Here is a 23,318-nt window from a genome sequence, read left to right as displayed (position 1 = left end):
CACACTGTTATACAATTCGGCTTTCAGCTGCTCTTGTTTCAAGACGCCGCTGTCAACACTGCTGATCAGTAAGTAATGTGTGTCAAGTCTGCAGTCAGTGTGCCAATCAGACACAGACAGAGGAGAGACAAAATGCAGATTCTTCAATTCACCACATGCACTAAGGGGTAACTGAATGGTTTGACAGCATATGCTATGACATTTACAGTCTACACATCTCAACTGAATTGACTATTTGTCAAAAATGTTTGCTCTTGTGTGTAGTTTGTACTATAACGAATGCGGATACTCCTTATCAAGTTACGGCAATTTTTTTTAATAACAAACTGTAACATCCCAAACTAATGTGTTTTGTTCATAATGTGCTCCTTTCCAGTAATGCTCAGTTACTGCTGTAAAGTCTAAAAACAAATTATTCAATCAATTTCCAATACTCTTATTTATTTTTTGGTCAGATCCACACCTCCCTCTAAACCCTTTCAGTTTCATTCTTACTACAGCACCATGCAGACCGTTCCCAACTATGTAGAGATTTAAAACTTGGCAGGCCTGCTGTGTATTGTTCTGATTGCTAAGCTATGATTAGATATTTGCTGTTCGGGCGGTGCGGTTTAGCAAAAGACCTAGAGACTTTTCAGGCTGACCATAACCAAAACACCAAATGAGCGAACGAGTTTTATAAGAATGGTGTTTGATTCCTCCTGGGGAGCTGTGGAGACACTGAAGCTGCTCTGGGACCTTGTGATGGTCTAACATGTTGCTTAGACGCTTAGCTTTATGTTGTCATCCATCTATAAAACACAAGAGACTATTTCAACCCAGCTATAAGTTTAAGAGCACATAAGCGCAAAACAATATACAGATACAAAAGCACAAACAGGATCAAATCTATACACTGTGTTCACACAAACATGTGTTGTGTCTGGCTACAGTGACACACAGTGATGTATTATTGTGGCTCCTTGCCCACACCCTCTTCTGGATTTGTAGCCACGAGCAGACGCAAACCTTGAGAGGCCTGTGAAAGCCCTAATGACATCATCAACCATAGCCCACTACCTGCAGCAGTGCCATCCCACAGTCTGTTCAGCTGAGCCAGCACCTCTGCTCGGCTGATGTATTGCAACTGTCGAGCACTCTCTCCGCTTCCGTCCCGTACATTATAATTTCATTGCACCCGTGCAACACACACACACACACACGCACACACACACACACACACACACACACACACACACACACACACAGTTAGTCTAAGTGAAGAAGGCTACCAAAGATCTATATAACATATCAATAAACACCGTTCTATTCTCGCATAACCTATGTTTTTTAATCACTGCCATTAGCATTACTCCAGTGAGGTTTTAATTCATAGGGGTGTATGACATCATTTACAGGAGGAAGTCATTAGATTGGATCAATACACTATTCCCCACAGACTAAGACCGGGCCACAGTGGGACACAGTAGCAGGGCATGCCAGGATTGAGTTAGTGCCGGGGAGGCAAAGAGAAACGACACTGTATGATACCTTTATTATGTGATTACATTACAGCCCAGCCAGACGCTGATGCAACAAAACTAAGAGGGGACGTATTCATACGATTATAGTCCAGGATCAGATAGCAGTATGGGCCAGCTGCACGGGGACAAGAAACTTTGTGGTGCAGTTGTAGCTGCCATATGGTGGTGATTTTGTTAATACACTTTTAATCAGTCCAGCCGAAGATCAATTAAAAAAGTACACCTTGCTAAGCAGGAATTCTAGTAAAAAGAGGTAATAACAGACATCAGACATTAGAGCCGCAGGAGTCCAGGAAAACCCACATCCTGAAGAACACACGCATAGTCCTGTAGCAGGGGACAGGATACGTATGAACACTGCTTTTTGTTGGCTGGATCCATTTCCTGTCTCTTTGCAGAATCCAATCAATATTATTTTACAGATTAACCGCCAGTGAGGAGATAGCAGGTGCAGCGCGAGTCAGAGAGGTGCCATTTTGAAACAGGTTGACATTAAAAAAATATATAGAAGTTCAAATGGATTTGGACTGAAGCAAAATGCAGTTGAGTGGTTATAATGCAAATCACACTTGGGTTGGTTAACTGGAACAAGATCACATCCTCTAACAACTCTGAGTCAATGTTCAGGAAATACAGAAAAAAGGAAGTGTGTGTTAAAGATTGTGAGAAGAGCAAGCTACATTGTCTTGTTGATAACTTTTAACAATATCAAAATCGATTAGTGTTTCAGATTAACCTCATTTCTTTCAAATTAACTCATTTAAAATGGTACAGAAGTACTGAAGCAACTACTCAATTGATTATTTGAACAACGGAAAATTAACTAGCAACTAAACTGAATTTATTTGTCTAAGCGCATTAATCCTACATGTATTTGTTGCACAACTTCTTAAAGATTTTCTATTCTTTGTTCTTTACAATTGTGGATTTTTGAATTTTGGACTGTTATTTCAGACAAAACACAAAAGACATTTAAATATGTTGTTTTAATATATTTTTGGTCTGGAAAACTCTGATGGAAGAATTATGTATTTTTGTAGCCCTACCTGGAAGTTAGTATCGTCCTGGTTTCTTTGACAAAACACTTACTGCAAAAAATAAGCTCTTTGGTAAACAAAGCGTTATGCTTACTATGTTTGTCCAGATAATCACAAATGAACACAACTTTTATGGTTTTTGAAGCATAAACACTATTACCAGAAGTAAGAAGCTGACATTAGGTTATACTACACTATGTTCGCATTACCTCAACGTCACCACCACTAAGCACTTGTTAAAAGCTTTAGGATGTAAAAAAAACAAAAAAAAAACAACAACAACATGAAAATCTCTTAAGCATGTGTTAACCACAGACTTTATTTCAGGCATCTAACCAGAAACCCATTAAAAAATAACAATGACTTTGAGATGAGGAAATCGCAGGTGCAAAAAAATGCCAACTCAGTTCTGCAGCACTCTAAATAATCGACAGATTAAAATCGACGAAGGAAATAAGTATCACTCATAAGGAACACGCTCAGAGAAAATAAACAAAATGAAAAAAAAGGCGGTTAGGCTTGAAAAGTGAGTTGACACAAATATTTAATTTTCAGCTTTGTGCTCTTTTAAAAAAAAACACGCTGGATGTTAACAGTAAGAACAGACATCAGCTGCTATACAGCTGGAGCAAACTAATTAACCAAAACAAAGATGAGGACTATGTCAGGAGAACCAGTACTAAAAACTCTGAAACTCTTCTGCAAGTGTTTTCAGCTGTTGTTAAATTGAATTTGATTGAAATGGCCATAGAATGGCACAATAGGGGCTGTCAAATCCATCCGCTCCTCCATACTGTAAAATATGGTGGGAGGCACATTTCACCGTCACAACCAATTGTGTCAAACAATGACGGAAGTTAATTGGCAGAAAGCTACTATCAGAGCCTTCAGATACTTTTGATTGCATTCTTTGCGCCCTCCAATTACTTCCCTCAGAACCTATCTCTGAAGGCAGAGTATGAGTTAATTTGCAAGCACAGTAGCACACAATAGCACAGTCCATTAGGACTGCAGGCTCCTTCGCTTCCAGTTTTAGCAGCTTAACAGTTTCAGTGACCCTGCTCCCTTTGTTTGAAATCATAATCATGGCTTTACTTTCTCCCTGTAGTTGGTCCTGTCAGGACGACTGAAGACCTCAGGGTTTGGCAGAATCTTGGGCAGCTCAGGGTCTGGTATACTGTATAATAGATAGATGTGATTTCTTATAAAGGGAGAATGCTAGTTGATACCAGCAAAATCCCTCATTGTCAGTTGGCACACATTTGGCCGGTCATGAAGAAAAACAAGGCCAGGAAGAGGAAAGCCAAGGGTGTGGAGAAGACTGTTTTGAGTGTGTGATGTAGTCATCTGGGAGGATTTTATACTGCAAACAACAAGTTGGTTGCTAGTTCAGTCAAACATTTAGGAAAAATACAAAAACACCTGGAATGTCACAAGTCAAGTAAAAGTGTAAAAGTCACCTGATATGGTTTCCTACAAATTACAGCCTGCTTTGAACAACCCTGAACATTTGATATCATTGCTGTAATTCAACTACTAATTTAAAAATAGCTGTGTATTCAACATGAAAACTGCGACAAGTCGGAAGAGGCTCGTGAATAAAAGGCTGACTTTATATCTTCTGTAACTGTAAAATTAAAAGCATCCCTATTCAGTTGTTTAAAATCAAAGTCAAGACGTTTATTTTGTTCAGCTCAAGCACCAACCAGAACATTAGAGCTCCAACAGCATGCCTACAAAAAAGGCCACCGTCCAACGCTGTTGTTTAAACACTGAAATGTGTCAGAAACTTTAACAGCGTTTGTGCGGTAAAGAAGCCAATCTATATGCAGTAATCCCATGAGAGGAGGCAGGATTAGTTACACAGCAGCAGAGAGAATAAGCATTGTGTTATCTGCAAGTTTATGCATGCACACTCCACAGATACCAATGGGACAATGAGGCTTCTTATCGCAACACGACCTCAGTATTTCACAACACTGGTAAAGACATTACCAAAGGCTGTAGTGGTGCAACACTGACACACATGGACAGAAACAGCTGGTTCTTACTCTGCCAGTAGCTGAACACCATACATGCATCATGGTAAAGATGGTACTGTAAAAATCTGTCTTTGACATGACGCCAAAACTTGTCACGTTGGAATGAAGACGAGCAAAAGGTTTGCCCTCCAACTGAAGAAAATAAATATCACAGCCAACATCCACACAGTGGAAGCGAGACTAGAAAGCTGGTGAGTGCACTTTGCTACATCTTCAAAAAGATTTAAACAAGCTGCAACTGCAATGGGTAGCACGGCACACAGCAGGAATGGAGTGTAAGGTGGCACAAACAAGAGGAAAACTGATCCTGCAGCCAATAAGGAGGCAGAGTGTAATGTGAGAGCCACTAAAACAATTAACTGATTATTAGGTCTGATGGCAGATAAAAAAGGTCCAAACCCCACAGCTGAAGACAGAAAACTAGAATCACCACTGATTTTCTTCAGGCTGCTGTGGGAGCAGTGTAGAGAACTACATTCCTCTTGGCTTTATTATGGGTTATAATAAAAAGGGAACATCCAGCTGGACAGTGCGCCTTGGACCTCGAATACTGAATGTGAATGCAGGAGCAAAAACTGAAGCTGCTGAGATGGACATCTGTAGTCCATCATGCAAATGTGTCCATTAACCAACAATATTGATCCAGTGTGGTCAACTCAAAAGGGGGACAGACCGGATACTACACCGCCCTGTGACCCCTGATTAGTTAATATGAAAATACAACTTAACAGCAACGATAGGAGGAAATACTAAAAATTACTGGTGTCGGAATGCAATAAATCAGATTTCCATGCCCTGGTGTCCCATCTTATTCCGACGCAAACTGAGCGTTACAAAGGCGTCGGGGAGACTAACAAAGGCTGGCTCGGACACAGTCAACATCACGTCTCCTCTTGAGTCACAAACACATACTGAATGGACAAACCCGAGTGATAAATTCATTAAAACAGCAGTCATTTCAGCTGACACAGACGCCTTTTTTTTTTTTCCTTTTGCTGCAGAGCGCACCACATTAAAACTGAATTTTCATACCTTTAAATCACAACAGGCTACGGTGACCGACGCTGGGGGGGAAATTCTCGGCTTCTACAGCAGGCAATAATAAATAATAATAAATAAAAAGAAGCAGATTCTCACACATTCACATCCCAGCACAGTCCAGACGTCCGTCCGTCCGACAGACCGACCGTAAGCCGCCTCCGGTTGGATTTAATAAAACGAGAGGCGCAGCAGAGACAGAGGAGCCTCAGTGCGGACGGACGCAGAGCTGCATTGGGACAAATGTTGCTCCATATTCCAACTAAGAGACAAAAAAGAAGACACTCACCGCTGTGTTTGGCACCGAATGACGACGTTTTGTTTATTTCATTGCCCCAGCTGAGCAGCTGTGCGTAATGGTGCGTCACTGACTTCCGCGTTAAGATGGAGTAAAATTAAACCAAAGGCAAATAATGAATTTAAAGGACAGGCGGCGCACGCGGACGCTGTGCACTACTAAAGAGATGAGGATGAGGATAGTGAGGGTGATGAAGATGATGGAAAGCCCGTGATGAGGGTGGTGGTGATTAAATATGAGATTTAAAACTTAAAGGTCCAGTGTGTCAGATTTTATTTACAGAATATAATATTCAGAATTATGTTTTCATTCGTGTATAATCAACTAAAAATAAGAACCCTTATGTTTTTGTTATCTTAGAATGAGCTTTTCATATCTACAGATGCTGCAGAAGTGCCAAAAAAATTGCACTTCCTTAAATGACCACTTGAGGCTGGCTCCAGAAGTAACCCCTTATATTAAAATGTCCAACTTCACAGCAGAAATAAACATGTTTACAGCCTGGTACAAAAAACAGTTTTGGTCTCTATAGCTAATTTCCTTGTTCGTGACAACTGTACTGAGGGTGAATTTCTATTTAGCTCACCTGTTCAAATTATATTAAAGCTCAAAGGTATGCATTATTAACAGCCTGATTGCTTTGATTGGCAGGTGGGTGCTGTTACAGGTGTCTTGTTTGAGCACCCAGACTTGATTCAGACTGCCTCAGGTTCACTGATAATACAAAGACAAAATAGTCTTTGTCCATTTTTAGATCAGCCGGGAGGCAGACGAAGAAGGACTGCCAAGAAAGACAAATCCATCATACTCTGAACTTTAAAAACTTATGGGTGACTTCACAGATACGACCTCCATTCTTTATACTGTCAGTGTACCCAAATAGACTTGCCACATCATATTAATTAATGAGCTTTGGAGATACTGTTAGATGGATTTGTTACCTTTAGACTGAGGCTAGGCTAGCTGTTTCCCCCTGTTCCCAGTCTAATGCTAAGCTAACTGGCTGTAGCTTCATATATACAGACATTAAAGTGGGATCAATCTGGTTGCCATAAAGTGAATTCTTTCATATTTTTCAATAATGATGATGCTGTAATAATGAACAACTTTTTTTTTTTAATTATCATTTATTATTATAGACATTTCTTATGCCTTTTATTTTCTGGACATCACATATGAGATTTGTTATTAGGAAAAATAGCTCTAATCTGTATTAATATATTCTGGCATCATGGTCATTATTTAAGATTATAAATGGCCTGTTTGACTCAAGTGACTCACACTATGTACTGTAACTCCACACCAAAAGACCCCCTCAAGTCACAGTGCAGTATGTTAGATGAGGGCAAGGCTCACTTATTAAACGAGGGAATGTATTCTCTGTTGACTCAAAGCCTCGGCTCTATCTCTGTGAAACCTGTCATTGTGTTTGGGCTTATTACTGATGCACAGTCCACCACTCCATCCTTGGGCTGGGACAACGGAGCCTCTGTGCTCTGTCTGGACAAAGTGGGCACCTCAGAAGTGAGTCTGCCAAATTGTCATGCATGTGTCTCTGCGTCAGAGGGATAGAGGCGTCTTGTTATGTGAAAAGATTTGAACATGGCTTACGTTAAAGGGAGGAAGGAAAGTGTTGTGTTTATACAGCTTTTTCACCTTTTTTTTTACAAGCTTATAGTCATTTACACTGAATCTGACTGGTGTAACCAACCTTATCAAAAAGGTCAACCGTCGAACTTTGTCCTGTAATGATTAAAAAGGGTGTGTGAGTTTTACTGGCAGGAAGTTGGCATGCCAAGTTCAGTTACAAGATAGGGTATAAGAAAGGAGGAAGAATGTGGTGGTGGTGAGTGAAAGACAAACAGGGCAGAGCGGTAGAAGAAGATGAGTGTATCCCATGAGGTCAGTGGCCCTGTCAATCGATAGGAGTGGAGGTGAGGGGGTGCAAGATGGATTGGCCAGAGAATTTCTTGGTGCGTCCTTCCTGTTTTCTTACCTGACACGCTGAACCTGTCAGACCGGTCGTGCTTGATTGACTCATGTTTTTATCAGTCCGGCCCTGTGCACACATGACTCAGCAGAGTTAACTTTAATACAGAGGGCACAGATTTAATTTGGAACAACAAGTTTGAGTGGACGTGGTTTCTGTTCCGATTCCAGAAAAACTGGAATGAATACTACTTGATGAAAAAGGAATCATATTTAGTTGCATTCCAAGTCAGCAGAAATCTGTTCAACTTCTGGGAGATTTATGTTTGTCACATTCCAGTTAGTTAGTTTCAGTCTGTGACCACTGTTCCTCATTATGTTAGTGCATGCAAACTTGAGTGAGATCTAACAACAGTGTAGTGGTTAATGACTGCTGATGCTGATTACAGCACTACATTATATGCATTATAGTATATATGTCGGGGAAGTAGTGTTTATGGTTTTTAGAGGCAGGAATCTGATAAAAGCAACATTTCCTGGTATTCAGCTGTCCTAATGGATTAATATTAAAAGGATAATCAGTAACCTGCAATTTATTCTGCTTTCAAAAAATCCTTTCCAGTCCTGTAAACATTTTGTTATTGAATATGTCTACTGCCATCATTGCGGAGCTTGATTCATTCTCCTGAAAGCTATGTTAAGGCATTGTGATTGTGTGCAAAATATAGACTTGCAGCACTTGGCAGAGTTGCAGAGCTGCAAAAGGCAAGCCAAACAGTCCTGAAACAGAAAATAGACATTTAGTTTGTTATGTTACTTACTGAGCAGGAACAGTGGAAGACTGTTCCACTGAAGAAAGCCAAATCAAAACTTGTGTATATCCCAAAAATTACAATAGAAAAATGACAAAAATCCACTCATGAAATGACTCACAGGACGGTCAAACTTGATACAGCAGAAGCTGAGGTGACCTTTAGTTTTCAATATGGACTGAAGCTCCAAAATCACTGGATCCTATGCCCCCTTTAATGCTCATTCCCAGACCCACGTCTTTCAAACCCAACGCGAAATACCTGGGTGATGTCACCTCACTTAACAAAGCTCCTCCAGAGTCACAGGAAACCCTATGCAACTCTTTTCACACAGCAACGGTGGCACAGAAATGTGGCGTGTTCACCTTCACCTTACATAACATAACCACCAATCGATAGAACAATCTCTGACCGTCATTAGTTCACAACTAGCAGAGGTTAGAGGATGTTTGTGCCAACATTTTGGTGCATTCTTGAAAATAATCTTGTGGTTCAAAGAAAACACATAGCGAACATGTTTATCAGGTGTAGTATTTACCATGGTCACCACCATCCTAGTTTAGCTTGATAGCATTCTAACAGTTGGTAATTAGGACTAGATGAAGTTACAGTATTGGCTGACAAAGCCAACGACGGGTTTATGTCAGAAAATGAAAGTGTTCTCCTGTTGCTACACTGGAGGAGTTTGAAATAAAATCAGCATTATGTTTTTTGTTTTTTTTTTGTTCTTCAGTTCATCCAGTCTATAAACTCCATCCTTTTGAAGAAGATGCACCTCTCCATGTTGAGGCGCTGTTATCTGCCAACAGGGACTTAGCAGTTTCCAGCAGTATATGCTGCAAAGCCCAATTATCTTGGATCAAAGCCAGACAACATGGAGAAGGAAAGTGAAGCTAAAAACACTGAGACGTGACTCAGGTCAGGTTGTCTGTTGCACAGGAACAGCAAAGTGAGAGCAAAGTGAATAATGAGAACCCCCCCCCTCCCCGACCACACACAGTCTTCTCATATTTACTGGTTACAACATTATCTGTACTCCAGTCTTCGGGATTAGTTTATGTTTTGCACATAAACAAAGCTTTGGAGTTTTGAAGAGACGCCTCATTTGAAAATATGAATCATATGTGTCAGAAGGCCCATCTGTGGACAGTCCTATCAGAACCGGATCTGAATGTTAGTCTTTGTGTGAAAACATTTTGATGTTGTGATTGTATTTATAGGATAACAAGAACATTTGCTGTTAATTATTTATACAGAAACAATGAACTCATCAAAGAAAACACCAGCTCAAAACCAAACTTCTGTTCTATGTCACAATGTTTTAATTAAATAAAAAATGTGTTAGCTTGCTGGGACGCTCCTAACAACCAACCGAGTGAGTAAGATCACAAGTTTATTCTGACATGGTGACACAGCGCTAATGAAGAATGACTTCAGAAGACTTTATCCTTGTCTATATTTGTCTATATTTGTCCTCTAACTTCGTCTAGAATAGGTGAGTGAGGGGCTCTTGATGTGCAACAGGTTCAAAGCCATTTGGGGTTGTTGCTAAGGAACTAGCTGTGGGTCTGAGTCAGGACGACAGGGTACTGTGACAAGAATGAGTCAGTGAAACCAAACAGAAACTATTTCTCATCTACCTCACAGTAATATGAAAACTATTAAGGGTGAGCAGCAGGAAAGGTCAAACATCTAATGTGCAAAGAATGAGGAACTGCAACGGCAAGACTTGACGACACTGCAAGGAAATGAAAGGGCATTACAGCAGGACTGTAAAATGAATTTCAACACTTACGAGCCATCTACAGTATGTACGGAAAGAAACTTTATTAGATCAAACCCCTGTAGATACTATAACAGCATTTAAAGTTTTTGCAACAGCTGAGCAATAAAAAAGACTTACAAAAGATTTTTTTTTTTTTTATGGCAACCACCTTACTTATAGACACATCATAAATATCATAACGCCCGCCCCCGCCCCCCATCCTAATACACTTTACTTTATAGGATTACAGATTACAACTGACATTCACACCTACACACATTGCATACTTGCTATTTCAAACCAACCTTGAATTTAAATAAGTAGTATTCATTAATAAATATTAAGTATTTCATCAATAAGTGGGTGTACTGTACTGAAATATTTCATTAGTGATGTCGGTATGTATGTGCCCATGTAAGAAAGACGTATAGAGGTGCAGAATATAAAAATCTGGATGACAACAACATAAACACTTCATAAGACAAATACAGAAATAAGTATCCTTCCACCCAACAATAAGGAAATTCAAATGTATAAATATGATAGTTCTAAAGTGCATCTGTCAAAGACTTGTCGAGTGAAAAGTCATCAGCGGTCCTATTAAAAAGGGAAAAAAGGCTGAAAATTAAAACGGATATTTCTGAACGTGCAGCAGATATATTTAGCGAAAACTACCTACATACATGCACAGTTTTTTTTTTTTGTTGGTTTTGTTTTTAGGCAATGGAAAAAGAACAAAAAGGATAAACATCTTCACATTGTCAAGATAAGTAGTTCTGTGCCATTTCAGTCTACTCTCGTTTGTTCACACTTGGCTTTACAGAATATTTTATTTAAATGATTAAGCAAACTTGGCTTATTAAAAAAAAAAAAAAAAAGCACACAGTGGTGAATAAGTTCCTCTTTTCTGCAAGAAATGACAGAATCTCTACCGTTCAGTCAGATTAACCTGTACTTCTGCAGGTCATCCCTAATGAGGGGTGAGGGGTGAGGGTCGTCGGGTCTAGATCTTAGGCAGCTTGGGAGCACTGATAAGAGGGTTGGTCTCCTCCAGAAATCGCCGTCCGGCACTCTTGTAGTCGTAGGTGCACTCATGCGTCTCAGCGTAACGGTGTGTGGCACAGAAGTTGTGACCACACCTGAAAAGATGTAAATAAACAGATATTTTGGTATGTATGCAAAAAAACAAAACAGACCAAAGAGAACAATTATTCTCGTACATTTCTCCATCAGCTAACTTCTGCTGATGCAGAGTCACATTACTCCATTTTTATTTTTACTCCTCCATAGAAATCCCCCTGCATGTGCTTTAATCTTTCTACTCTCAGAGCAATGCCGTTTCAGATGTCCTATGTATTTAATATTTGAGCACTAATAGTGAGAAAATCACTCATTTAATTGCAATAAGTTACCCGTTTAAAGAGGTCCACTTTAAGTGGCTGATGTTAAGAGATTAGAGTTACACACTGTTGCATCAGAGACCTGGGAAAGGAAAGTGATCCATATCGGCGTTGTAGGGAGAAACTTTGATCACGTTAATAACGTGTGGCGGAATAAGAGGTGAACAGAGACGCGTTTCCACTGGAGAGATGGCAGAGAGACAAAATGATGAACTAGGAGAGGACCACTTTTTTACTAAAAGGGATGCTTCACGGACAAGAATGACAAATGGGCAGAGATTTGATTTAGAGTCAGGCAGTGAGTGAGTGTGAGAGTGCAGGTGGAAACGCTGGAGGCACTTGTACCTGCACTCGTAGCTGGTGGCCAGGCCAGTCTTCTTGCCGCAGAGGAAGCAGTGCTTTGAGCTCTTCTTCTTGCTGCTGCCTGTGGGAGCCTTGACTGGAGGTAGGTGATATGTTGGAGTGCCTGAGAGTAGAGAAACATTTTTTTTCCATTTACTTTAGAGAAACCAACGTGGAATAACCGATCCTGTAGTGAAAAGGCTTGTATGAGTGGTATTCTAACATTTCACAGGCTTCAAATTTGCTCAAGCTAGACCCATCACGGTGATGATAAAGCCATAAAAGGTCGGATACAGAACCACATTGGAAAGGGAAATTACAGTTCTCTCTATTGAGTACTTTAATGCATGTTGCACTTCTGACCAAACCCCAGCAGTGATCAAAGCAGCCATTTTTACCAGCTGTCAAACGGCAAAACACCTGCTGTGAAATCACACACTGGAATACGGCCAGAGAGGCAATATGTTTTTACATCTTACTGCACATTTCTGAAGAACTGTCAGTCTTCACCATTTGACTTGTTTATATTCTATCTGTGTTTTCATATTATACATTATGTCTGCTACCTGATACCCACAGGAAAAGAATCCATTAAAAACAGTGTTCAAACTGTCACATTCATTTTGTCTTATCCAGGGTTTCTTTGTCAGTTTTGACAATTGATTTGAAGGTTTGGTAAAATAATTGTAGTTAATTAAACTAGATGTAAACAGCAAACAGAAGTGAAATTGTAACATTGCTATTCCAGAAATGATGAAGATAGTTGGCAATCATGTACGTTAACAATTGAGAAAAAAAAAAAGTTTCAGGAAATTTCCCGGCTATGCCACATGAACCGTCACCCTGTCGTAATTTTAGAAAATATGTCAGAAAATAAACTGTTCATTTCCAAAGTCAGGGAACACTGGTTTCTGTCAGCATGTACCCACGATAATCGTGTCTGTAGAAGCATGAAGCTCGTCTAGGTTTGTGAGCCGTGGGGGATACAGAAACATACAGATAGAACTGACAGCTCTGTGATGAAGGTACAGGAAGCTTACTGTCAAGCAGCTGGGTGTGGGATTGGATTTTTATTTGTCTTGTGCACTTGAATCTCCTAACGCACAGGCTTACACAAGGTTCAAATATATTCAGACCGAAGCACATTTTCGGCATTCTCTTGGGAAACAGAACTTGAATTTAATTACATTTAATTAACAGTCACCCTAATTAAGCTTTCTTCGCTTCAAATCCTAATCATTTAAAACAGAGGATCTGATTTGGACAGTTTCTGCTCACACAGCAGCAGTACTGTAGAAACACGGCGCACTGAGAAACAAACGTCAAGTATGTTAACTTGTCTCACTTGCTGCGAGCGCTGATATCTTCATTAAACTTCTGACTGTTTTGTGTTGCTCTGCAGTTCAGTCACTGATGACAGCAGAAAAGGTTCCAATATTTTAAAAGAGCATATAGACATGTTTGTGAAAAGTGGTGTCGCTGGAGCACAATGAGCTTCTATGAACAATAGACGAGCTCTACGAACCAATTAAGATAACGATTTTTTCCAGGTCTACTTTCTAAATAATGTCTGAGGCCGTTTCCTTCAAAGAACTGTGAGGTAGTAATTATAACAAGGAAAATAGGTTTTCCTCAAAACAGCTCAATTAAAAGCAAAGTAAATATTAATTCAGCATATCTCTATCACTGGAAGCTCAACCAGAGCAAAGTCTCCATTTTCCTTGTAATTAGTGCCGAATGACATTTCCCTTTCAGCAAACTCTGGAAAATTATCAGGAAATTACAGACTAAGATATTGTACTGGTTAGTTCAGATGTAGATTTTCCAGAGCAGTTAGTAGCTCACAACCAAACAACATATTGGTATGGTGACACATCTTCACAACATGCTATGAGGATGTCTGAATATAGAAAGAACAGAGTAAAAAAACATGTTCGAGAGCACACGCAATACCACAGTGGAGGGATGACTCACTTTTGAGCACAACACAATCAGAACAATAACAGAGTGGATTTAAGTCGGACTGTTCGTGAGTGGTCCCTTCAGACTTGTAAAATATAATTTTCCAACTCCCTTTTCTTTTTTCTTAGAGCGCTTGAGGGCATCAGCGTGGATGACTGAGAAACGTCATGTGTTTAAAGCTGCTAAAGGTAAGACCAAAAGTAATTACTACCAAGGGTGTCTCTAAAACATCCTGAATAATATATGTAAATGAGAAAATTCAGACTTCTAACCCCATGAGTTCAATTAGGATTGAAAAAACAAAACAAGCTTGAGCAGATTAAGAATTTTTGAATAAATCATGAGGTGTGAACATCAGAGTCAGCATACTTGTTGTCTCTGTTAGACTGAATTTATTTTGGAAGCCCACTCAAATATGTTTGGCCCCAATGAGAAGATTTTTCTATTTATTTTATTCATTTATTCTTTATTTATTCCTGCAACTGAAACACGACTGAAAAGTTATTCAGATGTTGTTGGGTTGTCCAAAGCCAACTGCAGTAGACTCTTTAACCGCCAATAGTAAATTCTCAGCTGATGCTGATGAATAAATATCCAGTAATGGAGGAAAATGGAGAACCTTGACTCACTACTCTTGTATTGATCCATGCATATTCATTCATATTCTCTCTGAATAGCGTGAGCATATCCATATCTGACATAAATAAGTGAGTGTGCTTGTGTGTGCTGCTTCTGCAGTTGGAGGAGTAATGAATATTTAAAAACCTTCGCTGTGCTTTGTTGTAGCGCTCATACAACATGAACTGAAGACGTTCAAATCAACCCTTCTCTGTATGTTACCGCGGCTTTCAACAACTACATCTTAGTTCAGAACAGCGAGCCTCAGATGAGTCTAACAGCGTGTTGGAAATACAACAGGTGGCTGGAAATGCAGCAGTTTCTTTATGAAATGAATGCTTTATGAAAACTAAAGTGTTTGTGCGTCTCCCTTACCTATTCTCCCGAAAGAAGTCAAGACTCCCCCGGCTGACGCAAGAGTGTTGGTGGCCTGAGAAAACAGCAGCAACATGAAATATATTTAGAGTAAATCAATAAAGTTATATCAGGGATTTTTCTTGAGACAAATATTTCTTTTTTTTTTTACTAGAGTAAAATAATAATAGTATTTACAGTATCTTCACTAGAAATGAATCATTAAGATGAGGCACACACTTGATAAAAGTTATTTAAAAAGAAAAGACATTCCTAACAGAAGGGTAAAGATCATTACAAAATTGATGGAATTTAAATGAATTTTGCTTATCTGTGCTGTGCATGCTTTAAATATGATACACTTTGATATATTAAAATGGAATAAAATCTGCATTAATTAAACCTTACATACAGTATGTACTGCGTCACAGATGGGTAAAAGCCTGACAAAGTCAAATTCAGTGTTGCATCTTAATTCAGTGTCTCAACAGAAAGGCAGTGCGTGTTCTTTTCTAGTTACACGTGTAATTAAGTGTGTGTAACGTGTGCTTAGGCTGATCATATTGTGAGAATTCTCTGATCAGTGGCATCTTAGTCAAATCTGTCAAAGCATGACATCTCAAATACTCGACAATGCGATATATGAAATATATATCCACATCATCTCACCTCTACTTTACTTTAAAGCATCTGCTACCTTTGTGGTTTTGATGTGATGAGAATAGACTAAGTTCTGTCTGTCACCATTACTCTAACTTAAGCGAGAGCAATTTACAGAATACATTGTTTGAAGTCTCACATAAATGCTTCAGAACAAACAAATTAAGCAATAAAAAGACAAATCTAAGCAGGAAATGCTGACAGCTATCTGTGCTTACCATGTAAGAGGCTGCTGCTCTGTGTAACGGTGACATTTGTCTTAGGAGATCATCCTGAAGGAGCCTGTTAGTTGGGATGGATGGCAGCCTGGAGCTAATGCCGCCCTGTCCTGAGGCAGTGGCAGGAGGCAATGCCAGTGCAAGTCCTAGACCCTCTCCAAGGCCGTCCCTGCTGTTGCTGCTGTCTGGAGCCCTTGTGGAAAGAGAAGCCAAGAGTTCAGCGTTGTTCAAGGACCCTAATGGCTCCTTACAGGCTTGGTTGGCCAACTTAGTGATGCCTCTTGCTTCCCTCTTGGAGATAAGCTCTGGCCTCTTGCCAGGTGACTCCACTTTGACGCCACGGAGGCGTGGTGGATGAGATGATGTGGTGGCGGAGGGGAGAGGGGATGCGTTGCCTGGTTTCACTTGTGCTGAGGATTGTGCTTGAAGGTTGGGCTGTAAACAGGAGAGTGTGGAATCAAAAGGCTGAGGCAGCAGTCTGCTCGGAGTGGGTGGTGAAGCAGAGGTGGGCAATGGAGAGGGAGGGCTGATATGAAAAGAAGTGCCAAGCTGTGTCCTATCAGCTCTGCTGGTGAGAGTATCACTTGACCCAAGTGTCCAGGTGCTAAGCGGGGAAGGGGAGAGTGGCAGCTGGTGCTGAGCCCCAACTTCGAGGGACAGACGGCCTCCCTCTGGCTGGGTGGACACGTCAAGACTAAGAGGGTCTGACAGTTCCCCAAATGGAGCTCCAGTTTGTGTTGGCACCACCAGCCCAGCAGCTTCCTCCAACAAACCCAGCCCGACTGCCTCTGCTGCAGGTTCAGCTGGGTCAAAGGTGGCTTCAGGTGGCCCCCTGATACAAAGTGGAGGAAGCTGAGGGTACACACAATCCCTCATCAACCTGGTGCTGCCAATGTCCAACCGAGACACTTTGGGAGGGGGGCGGATCTTTGCAAATGGTGGACATGTCTCCCATGGCTCCTCCTCCTGAAGCATATAACAAGAAGGTGAAGAGAACGAGGGAGGGGGTCGCCTCGGGATGGACAAATGGGCAGATGTTGCAGCAGCAGAGGGCGAGGAGGGGTTTACGGATTTATGGTCAGCGACTGGAGGTAGTTGTGCACTCGACTGCCGAGGCTGGTTGATCTGGGGAAGCGAGCGAAAGAGGCGATGGTGGTGTCGTGTGCTGGAAGGTCCAAGAGAGCCACTGAAGGGATGTGGGCTGACGGGGGGCCGTGGCTTTATCTTTGCAGACTTCTTAGGCTGGAGGATGGAGACATGGACAGAGAATCAGATAATGCCACATCACCCTCTGAAAAAATACTTAAGTATTTGATTTCATTATTTTATTGATAAAAATTCAGCTAGAAACAAAAACATGCTTGAAGAAAAACTTTCATGTAAAAGGGCAAAATGCCTGATTTAATGATATGTCTATGTGTAAGTGTAATGAGCAGTACATTTTAAGAGTTTCCGTAGATTCAAACCTTTTTGTTGAGGTTCATGTCCTCCATCTTGGCTTTGAGTAGCTTCATTTTATTCATGGTGATGGAGTTCTCAAGGCTCTGCTGTGCAGCTGCATAACTCTCTCCATCCTCCTCCTCCTCCACGCACACATTATACACCGAGCCGCCACTGGAAAATATGAGAGGCAACCATTCTTCCTATTAGTGATCTTACAAAGCCCTCTGCTAAACAGCCTTCAACCTTTGTCACCGACCAAGTACACCAACAACTACTGAATAATCAAGAGTAAGTACTGAACTCCACACAGGCTGTACAATTATATTAAGTTTACTTAAATAACTAATGTTTGTGCCACCGTTCTTAATACTGAGAAGCTGATGCATCTATGTTTATATTTCTGATGGTACTCTTACTGTAGGTTTAATTATGACCAATGGGAAAAACTTGTGGTCCAGTTCCTTTTAAATGCATCACATCAGTATTTGGACAGTAACATTACAGACATTGTGACAAAATACTGACCTCAGAGATTCAGACAGCGGGGTCAGGGTGCCATCTCCTCTGTCGACCACTCTGAAAAAGTTTAGCTGGTCGCCCTCACGATAGACCACAAACGTGACCTGCTTGTTGGACAGGCTTTTCTCCCAACCCTCCTCCTTTGTGCTGTCCATCAGCTCGGCCACCTCTTTGATAGGATCCTCCATGGTTACTGAAGAAAGAAAAAAAAAAGAAGGCTCTGTGGTTCAATAATACATTTTAATTCCCTTATGGATTAAGGAAAGGAATTTCATTTTTGTTTTATATAATATGTTTGTACAGATGTCTAGCTACTATGTGAACGTACCTCTCCTGGTGTTAATAGGGCCTCCCCTCATAGCTAAGACCAGTTTCAATGTGCAGCCCTCTGCAATGCTGCAAAAACAGAGTGACGATCAAAACAGGAGCAGAAGTGAACATTATTGTAACCCATTCACCAGTTCATGCAACTCTAATGGGATAGAAGGAAATAACAGTAGGCAACATGTTTAGATCTGGGGTAAAATGCTTCTAAACTATGGAGACAGAGGAGAGAGCTCTGATCTAAAGTAAATAACACTTCAAGGGTCAGGATGGTTTCCAGATGAACTTAAGTGCACAACTGGGAATTCCATTGGAACATTTGTTTCAGATGAGCAGATGTTTGATTGCCTAATCTACCCCTCTGTTTCAAAAACTTCAAAAGCATGCTGCAGCTTGATAGGCGAGAGCCTTGCAAGATCTCACCAGAGGCTGTTCATGTGGAAAATTAAGTGACAAGCATTCATAACAATAACCACCATCTGCAGCCAGAAGAGCACTGGAGGGGGGGTCTGCATCTCATCAATTGACAAGAGTGGAAGAGCAAAGTCTCTCTCTCTGTGTCTCTGTGACCAGTATGTCACTCGACTCATGCAGCTCTACATCTCTGGTCCATTTGCAACATGTCAAATTCAATTAAGACCAAATCTCCAACGCCGCAGAAAGGCTTTTAAAGTGCACATGCAAATTATTCTAAATGTACACATTGTGTTTTCAAACATATTGCTCGTAATTGCTCTAATAACCCTCGCTGTCAGTGTGATTTTGCCTGGATGTCAGTGCTCTGAAGGACAGAAAGTGTCGCGAGGAATGGATTTACCCATAGTCATGCAGACAATGTTCATCATCCAGCTCCAGATTGTTCCAGATAAGGTGTTGCTGGGCAACAGGGATACCTTTACAGAAAGTCAGAGAGAGGGTAGGAGAGAAAACAACCAAAGTTAACAAGAACCTGTTCATATTTTGAAGTTCACAAAGCTGACAGACAGGTAAGATGGGAATGCTACCAACAGAAGCATCCACACCACTGAAGATGATTCATGTCCACCCCCTAAAGACAAAACCATGTAATTACTGGAACAACTACATGTCCACACTGTATCAAATACTAATAAAACCGAAACCTCCAGTATGACAGCCTAATGAATACAACGGCTCTTGGAATGAGATGGAGTTTATGTGTAGTCAGGAAGCTCTCTGAGCCCACAATGAGTGAACTAGCTGACCCAGTGCTGGAGGTGAGCCAGTGTTAGTGAGTGAGCAGTGGTCCTTTCATTGCAGAGTGGTATGCTCCATCACAAACACACAGGCTTGGCTGACACACCTCCTCTCACACAGAGCACAGAGAGGCCTTTCTGAGCAAAACTGAAAGCAGCAGCAAAGAATGTAGCTATGGAAGGTCATCTTGATCTACAAAAAAAATCTAGCTTAAGAGGACAGGGGAAAAAAAGTAAGTTTGAATAAACATAATTCATTCAAATGAATTCCTACCAAACCCACATAACCTCATCCTAACTACACTGTAGAAGAGATTTTGCTGTGCTCATTCGTGGTGCCTCCGCTGCCTCGTGTCAACAGGTGAGTCCGCAGATTTGTTGTGGTAATGATGCCATTATAAAAATGTAGTTTCATTTTACAAAGTCAGCAAACAGCCTGACCCTTTTCAACAATTTTGAGTGTTAATGCCCACAAGATGTTTTAATGGTGTGATTCAGCGCTGGCTCGCTAGTCTCCTTTGTCGTGTATAAATGAAGAAAACAACAATGGCGATGCATGCAATGGGTGAAAGTGACATTTAATGAAGACCCACTGCTGGAGCACATGGCAAGCCTCGCAGTGCTTACGTGCTGAATCTTAAATAAGGACAAATAATAGATTGAATATTTTAATCTTGGGCAACAGAAAAGGTTATTTCAACTCAACGCTGATCAATGTGCATAGTCTGCAGGCTTTAAACTACTTGAGTGTTAGCATTTATTTTCTATCTATTAATCTAAGTTACATTAAAACAGGCAAGCAGCTCAACAGCACAACAGAATAAGTAGTGCACATCCGACTCCACAGAGCAGGTATACACACTGCAGCACACCTCAGCAGACAGAACAGACTATATGAAATAGTCAAAGAAATGACAGGATGTAAATGTGCAGTATTCCTGTAACTTATCTTCTCAGTCTATCAAATGAGTGATGCAGCTTGCTGGTTCAATCGGTGCAATATCCTAATATATAAAATATGGACAATATAACCTGACATGCAAATAAATTTGTGATCTTTGTACCTTCCAGCCTCTGGATCTTTGCCTTGACTGAAATGACAGCCTCAAAGGGCAAGACGCGCAGCTCAAAACAGGTCCCTGTCAGGGTCTCTATGAAGAGCTCCATAGTGTCATAGAAAGGGAGTTTATAGTGAAAAGCTCCCACGCTGTCGTCATTAAAGAAGGGTGGCTCCTTCCTGTCGGTCATCCTGGGTGGTTGGCAGAGAGACTTCAGGGAGAGATGGGTTAAATGGGAGGGATGGCCCAAGATGAGGGTGAGAGGGACAGGCACTGCTTACTGGCTTCACGACCGTCACACATTATGCAGGATGACCACAGCTGCGAGAGGAAACAAAAGCACCGCATTATTATTATTGAAACAAGTCGAGTATTTCTTTGTTATAGTCTAGCCTTTGCAAGTTCAGCCTTTCAAAAAGCTAAACTCTGATCGCATTGAAAGGCAGAGACAAATTTTATATATGAGAAACACCAGGCAAAGTCCTTCTGCAGATAAACAGGACGGATCATTGGTAACAGACTTTTATATGGAGTAAAAAAAAAAGTCCTTGAGATGTTTTTGCAGTGTGTTTTATATTAAAGGATGATTTGTTTTAGAACAAGGGCGTGCATTAGTGGCAGCAGACACACACAACCCTCTCATAAAACATTCAGCGGAGCATTTAAGGCCTCTGGCCAAAATTCAAGAAGATCAGGTGTGTTATGTAAGCCCATCAGTGGTATGAGGTGTCCAGTGCCTGACCACAGACTTCGACGGATCGCCTCTTGTACCACTTGGCTTGCCCAGCATCTTACGTCATTTAATCTGTATCGGACACAAGCTGGGGCAATCATGTTTCTTGGAAAAGGAAGACGAGCTGCATCAGAAATCTGGCAGAAAGGCAGAAACGCAAAAGAATACGTGTTGCAATTTCCCCTTTGTGAACCACTACACATTTTCTGGATTGTCTAATGAGGTTAACATACAGCTAGTGTATATTATCAAGTCCCTATGTGTGTGTTTTTGGATTGTATGTGCCCAGTTAAGAGCACTTATATAAACAATGAGCAGTTATTTGAGATCTTCCACTTTACTGGGGATGTTAATGGGGCCTGACGAGCTCAAGTAACCACTAATGCCCACAAATGAGGTTCAAACACTGTCCATGGCTCTGTAGTGTTAGTATACGAGGCCTGAGGTGTAGACTTTCTTAGACTATCTTTTATACAGCTGCATTTAATCTTATATGAAACCGTGGTTTGACCGTAAGCAGCAGCACAGTGTAAGCCACAGGCTACAAACAGATAAAAGTAGGTTAGCTCGCTGCCTGACAACGTAGATGAATGGTCTCAGTACAATTTCAGCGGCTAACGTTAGCAGAGAAAGGTCACACAAAACAACAACGTTTGTTTTTTAAACCACACAGTCTCACGATACAGATTAAAACATCAGCCACCCTCGGTGTTGTGTCGACAAAATCTCGCTTACCAGTTCAATCTTCTGCATCAACGCGGGGAGTGAAGCCCGTCTAGCCGACGCTGCTAACGTTAGCTCTCGTTGCCATGTTAGCCAACAACTCAAACAATGGCCACCTTTCTCCGCGGCTGGCTCAGCAGCTGCTAGGCTACATTCAGCTCCGGTCCCCGTCCCGTCCGGCGGTGGCTGTCAAAGGGTGACGTTAGGTTGAAAACCAAGCGGCATCTCATCACGTTTAAGCTTCACACGGAACAAACCGGACCGGCGACCGTTGTCGGTCGCTGTGGCCGCTTTGTTGACGACATCATACCTGTCAAAGACGGCTCAACAACACCTTTGTGACTTCGGTTGATTGACAGGCGAGGGAGCCAATGGGCGTTAGGGATGGTAGAGAGGTGGGCGGAGCAACAAATACTCTCTGGATCAAGGACAGTCACTTTCACGTCCTCCTAAAGCAGTGGTTCTTAACCTTGGTGGAGGTACCGAACCCCACCAGTTTCATATGCTCATTCACCGAACCCTTCTTTAGTAAAAAATAAAATATGATTTTTTTTTACTGGTGCACAAAATGAACCGTGCATTAACATCACCTTGTTCAAATAACAAAACCAACACAGTGCATGAACTCACAACAACTTACCTCAGTGTGACTTCTGCTGTTGCCTTTGAGAGACCAGTTCAGATATGCGTGGCTTCACCTTGGCAAGTGCCAGTCTCATGTCATTTTCACAGCAAAGTCTGTTCCTTTTCTTAGTTTTTATGTCCAACATCCTTGAAAACGATTGCTCACAAAGATATGTTGTAACAAATGGTATAAAAAATTCCAGGGCTGAGGCTCCACCGAACCCCTGAGACAGACTCACCGAACCCCTAGGGTTTGATCGAACCCAGGTTAAGAACCACTGTCCTAAACTGTGTCCCAAATTATTAATAAAAAACTTATTTTACATATAATCACATGTATACCCACAACTCTTATTATATCTGTAATTATCACAGGGTTAAATATCTGTCAAATATTATATACATTTCACAGTGTCTCATCAGTTTGCATTGAGCGTGAAACAATTTGATTTTAAAAGATACATCTTCATCATTTGTAGAAACGAATAGCGGATGTAAAAACACTTCAAATAACATTAAAATGTCTTCTAAAGTCGTTTCTAATATGTTCACACATCAAGTCAAAACTTGTTAATAAAATTAGATTTCCTTCCAAATGTGCCAATATGTAGCCCCATGTCAGCAAGAAGATCCCAATTAAATGAGACAAAAGGGCTTCTAATGCTGTGTTCAAGGCACAAAA

At 41.0% G+C, this 23,318-nt stretch overlaps 2 protein-coding genes across 4 annotated transcripts in view; both read right to left on the bottom strand.

Moving 5' to 3' along the window:
• The window catches only part of marchf8 (membrane-associated ring finger (C3HC4) 8), a 77,456-nt gene extending 71,337 nt beyond the window's left edge, over positions 1 to 6,119 (bottom strand). Inside the window, exon 1 of one of the 2 annotated variants that reach the window (XM_027278501.1) lies at positions 5,930 to 6,119. The gene's annotated coding sequence lies outside the window, so the exon portion shown is untranslated. The remainder of the gene's footprint in view (positions 1 to 5,929) is intronic. The other variant, XM_010744807.3, reaches the window with a different exon arrangement.
• Positions 6,120 to 10,482: 4,363 nt separating this feature from the next.
• zfand4 (zinc finger, AN1-type domain 4) lies at positions 10,483 to 22,411 on the bottom strand. Of its 2 annotated transcripts, XM_027277904.1 has the most exons (11): positions 22,323 to 22,411; positions 22,025 to 22,198; positions 20,563 to 20,877; positions 19,102 to 19,177; positions 18,289 to 18,356; positions 17,967 to 18,153; positions 17,465 to 17,612; positions 15,999 to 17,240; positions 15,142 to 15,196; positions 12,190 to 12,310; positions 10,483 to 11,583 (listed from the first exon to the last, which is right to left on the bottom strand). In XM_027277904.1, exons 3-11 carry the CDS (start codon positions 20,744 to 20,746, stop codon positions 11,448 to 11,450), a joined length of 2,217 nt encoding a protein of 738 aa, XP_027133705.1. In that variant the 5' UTR covers positions 20,747 to 20,877; positions 22,025 to 22,198; positions 22,323 to 22,411; the 3' UTR covers positions 10,483 to 11,447. The 2 variants fall into 2 exon arrangements, with proteins under 2 accessions (XP_027133705.1, XP_019116398.1); XM_019260853.2 differs by having other exon boundaries at positions 22,025 to 22,382.
• Positions 22,412 to 23,318: the final 907 nt, after the last annotated feature.

Source organism: Larimichthys crocea, chromosome III, assembly GCF_000972845.2.
Source record: "Larimichthys crocea isolate SSNF chromosome III, L_crocea_2.0, whole genome shotgun sequence".
In the NCBI taxonomy this organism is placed as follows: domain Eukaryota; kingdom Metazoa; phylum Chordata; class Actinopteri; family Sciaenidae; genus Larimichthys; species Larimichthys crocea.
The sequence above is the reverse complement of the archived record's forward strand: the minus strand, read 5'-3'. Positions and strand labels throughout refer to the sequence as shown.

What these genes read in the sequence shown, in the direction of transcription:
- zfand4 (XM_027277904.1), bottom strand. Translation starts at nt 20,746, where the DNA reads ATGACCGACAGGAAGGAGCCACCCTTCTTTAATGACGACAGCGTGGGA. An exon ending in CCGCTGTCTGAATCTCTGAG is followed by an intron (nt 17,613 to 17,966) that starts GTCAGTATTTTG and finishes CATATTTTCCAG; the next exon opens with TGGCGGCTCGGTGTATAATG. An exon ending in ACATGAACCTCAACAAAAAG is followed by an intron (nt 17,241 to 17,464) that starts GTTTGAATCTAC and finishes TCCATCCTCCAG; the next exon opens with CCTAAGAAGTCTGCAAAGAT.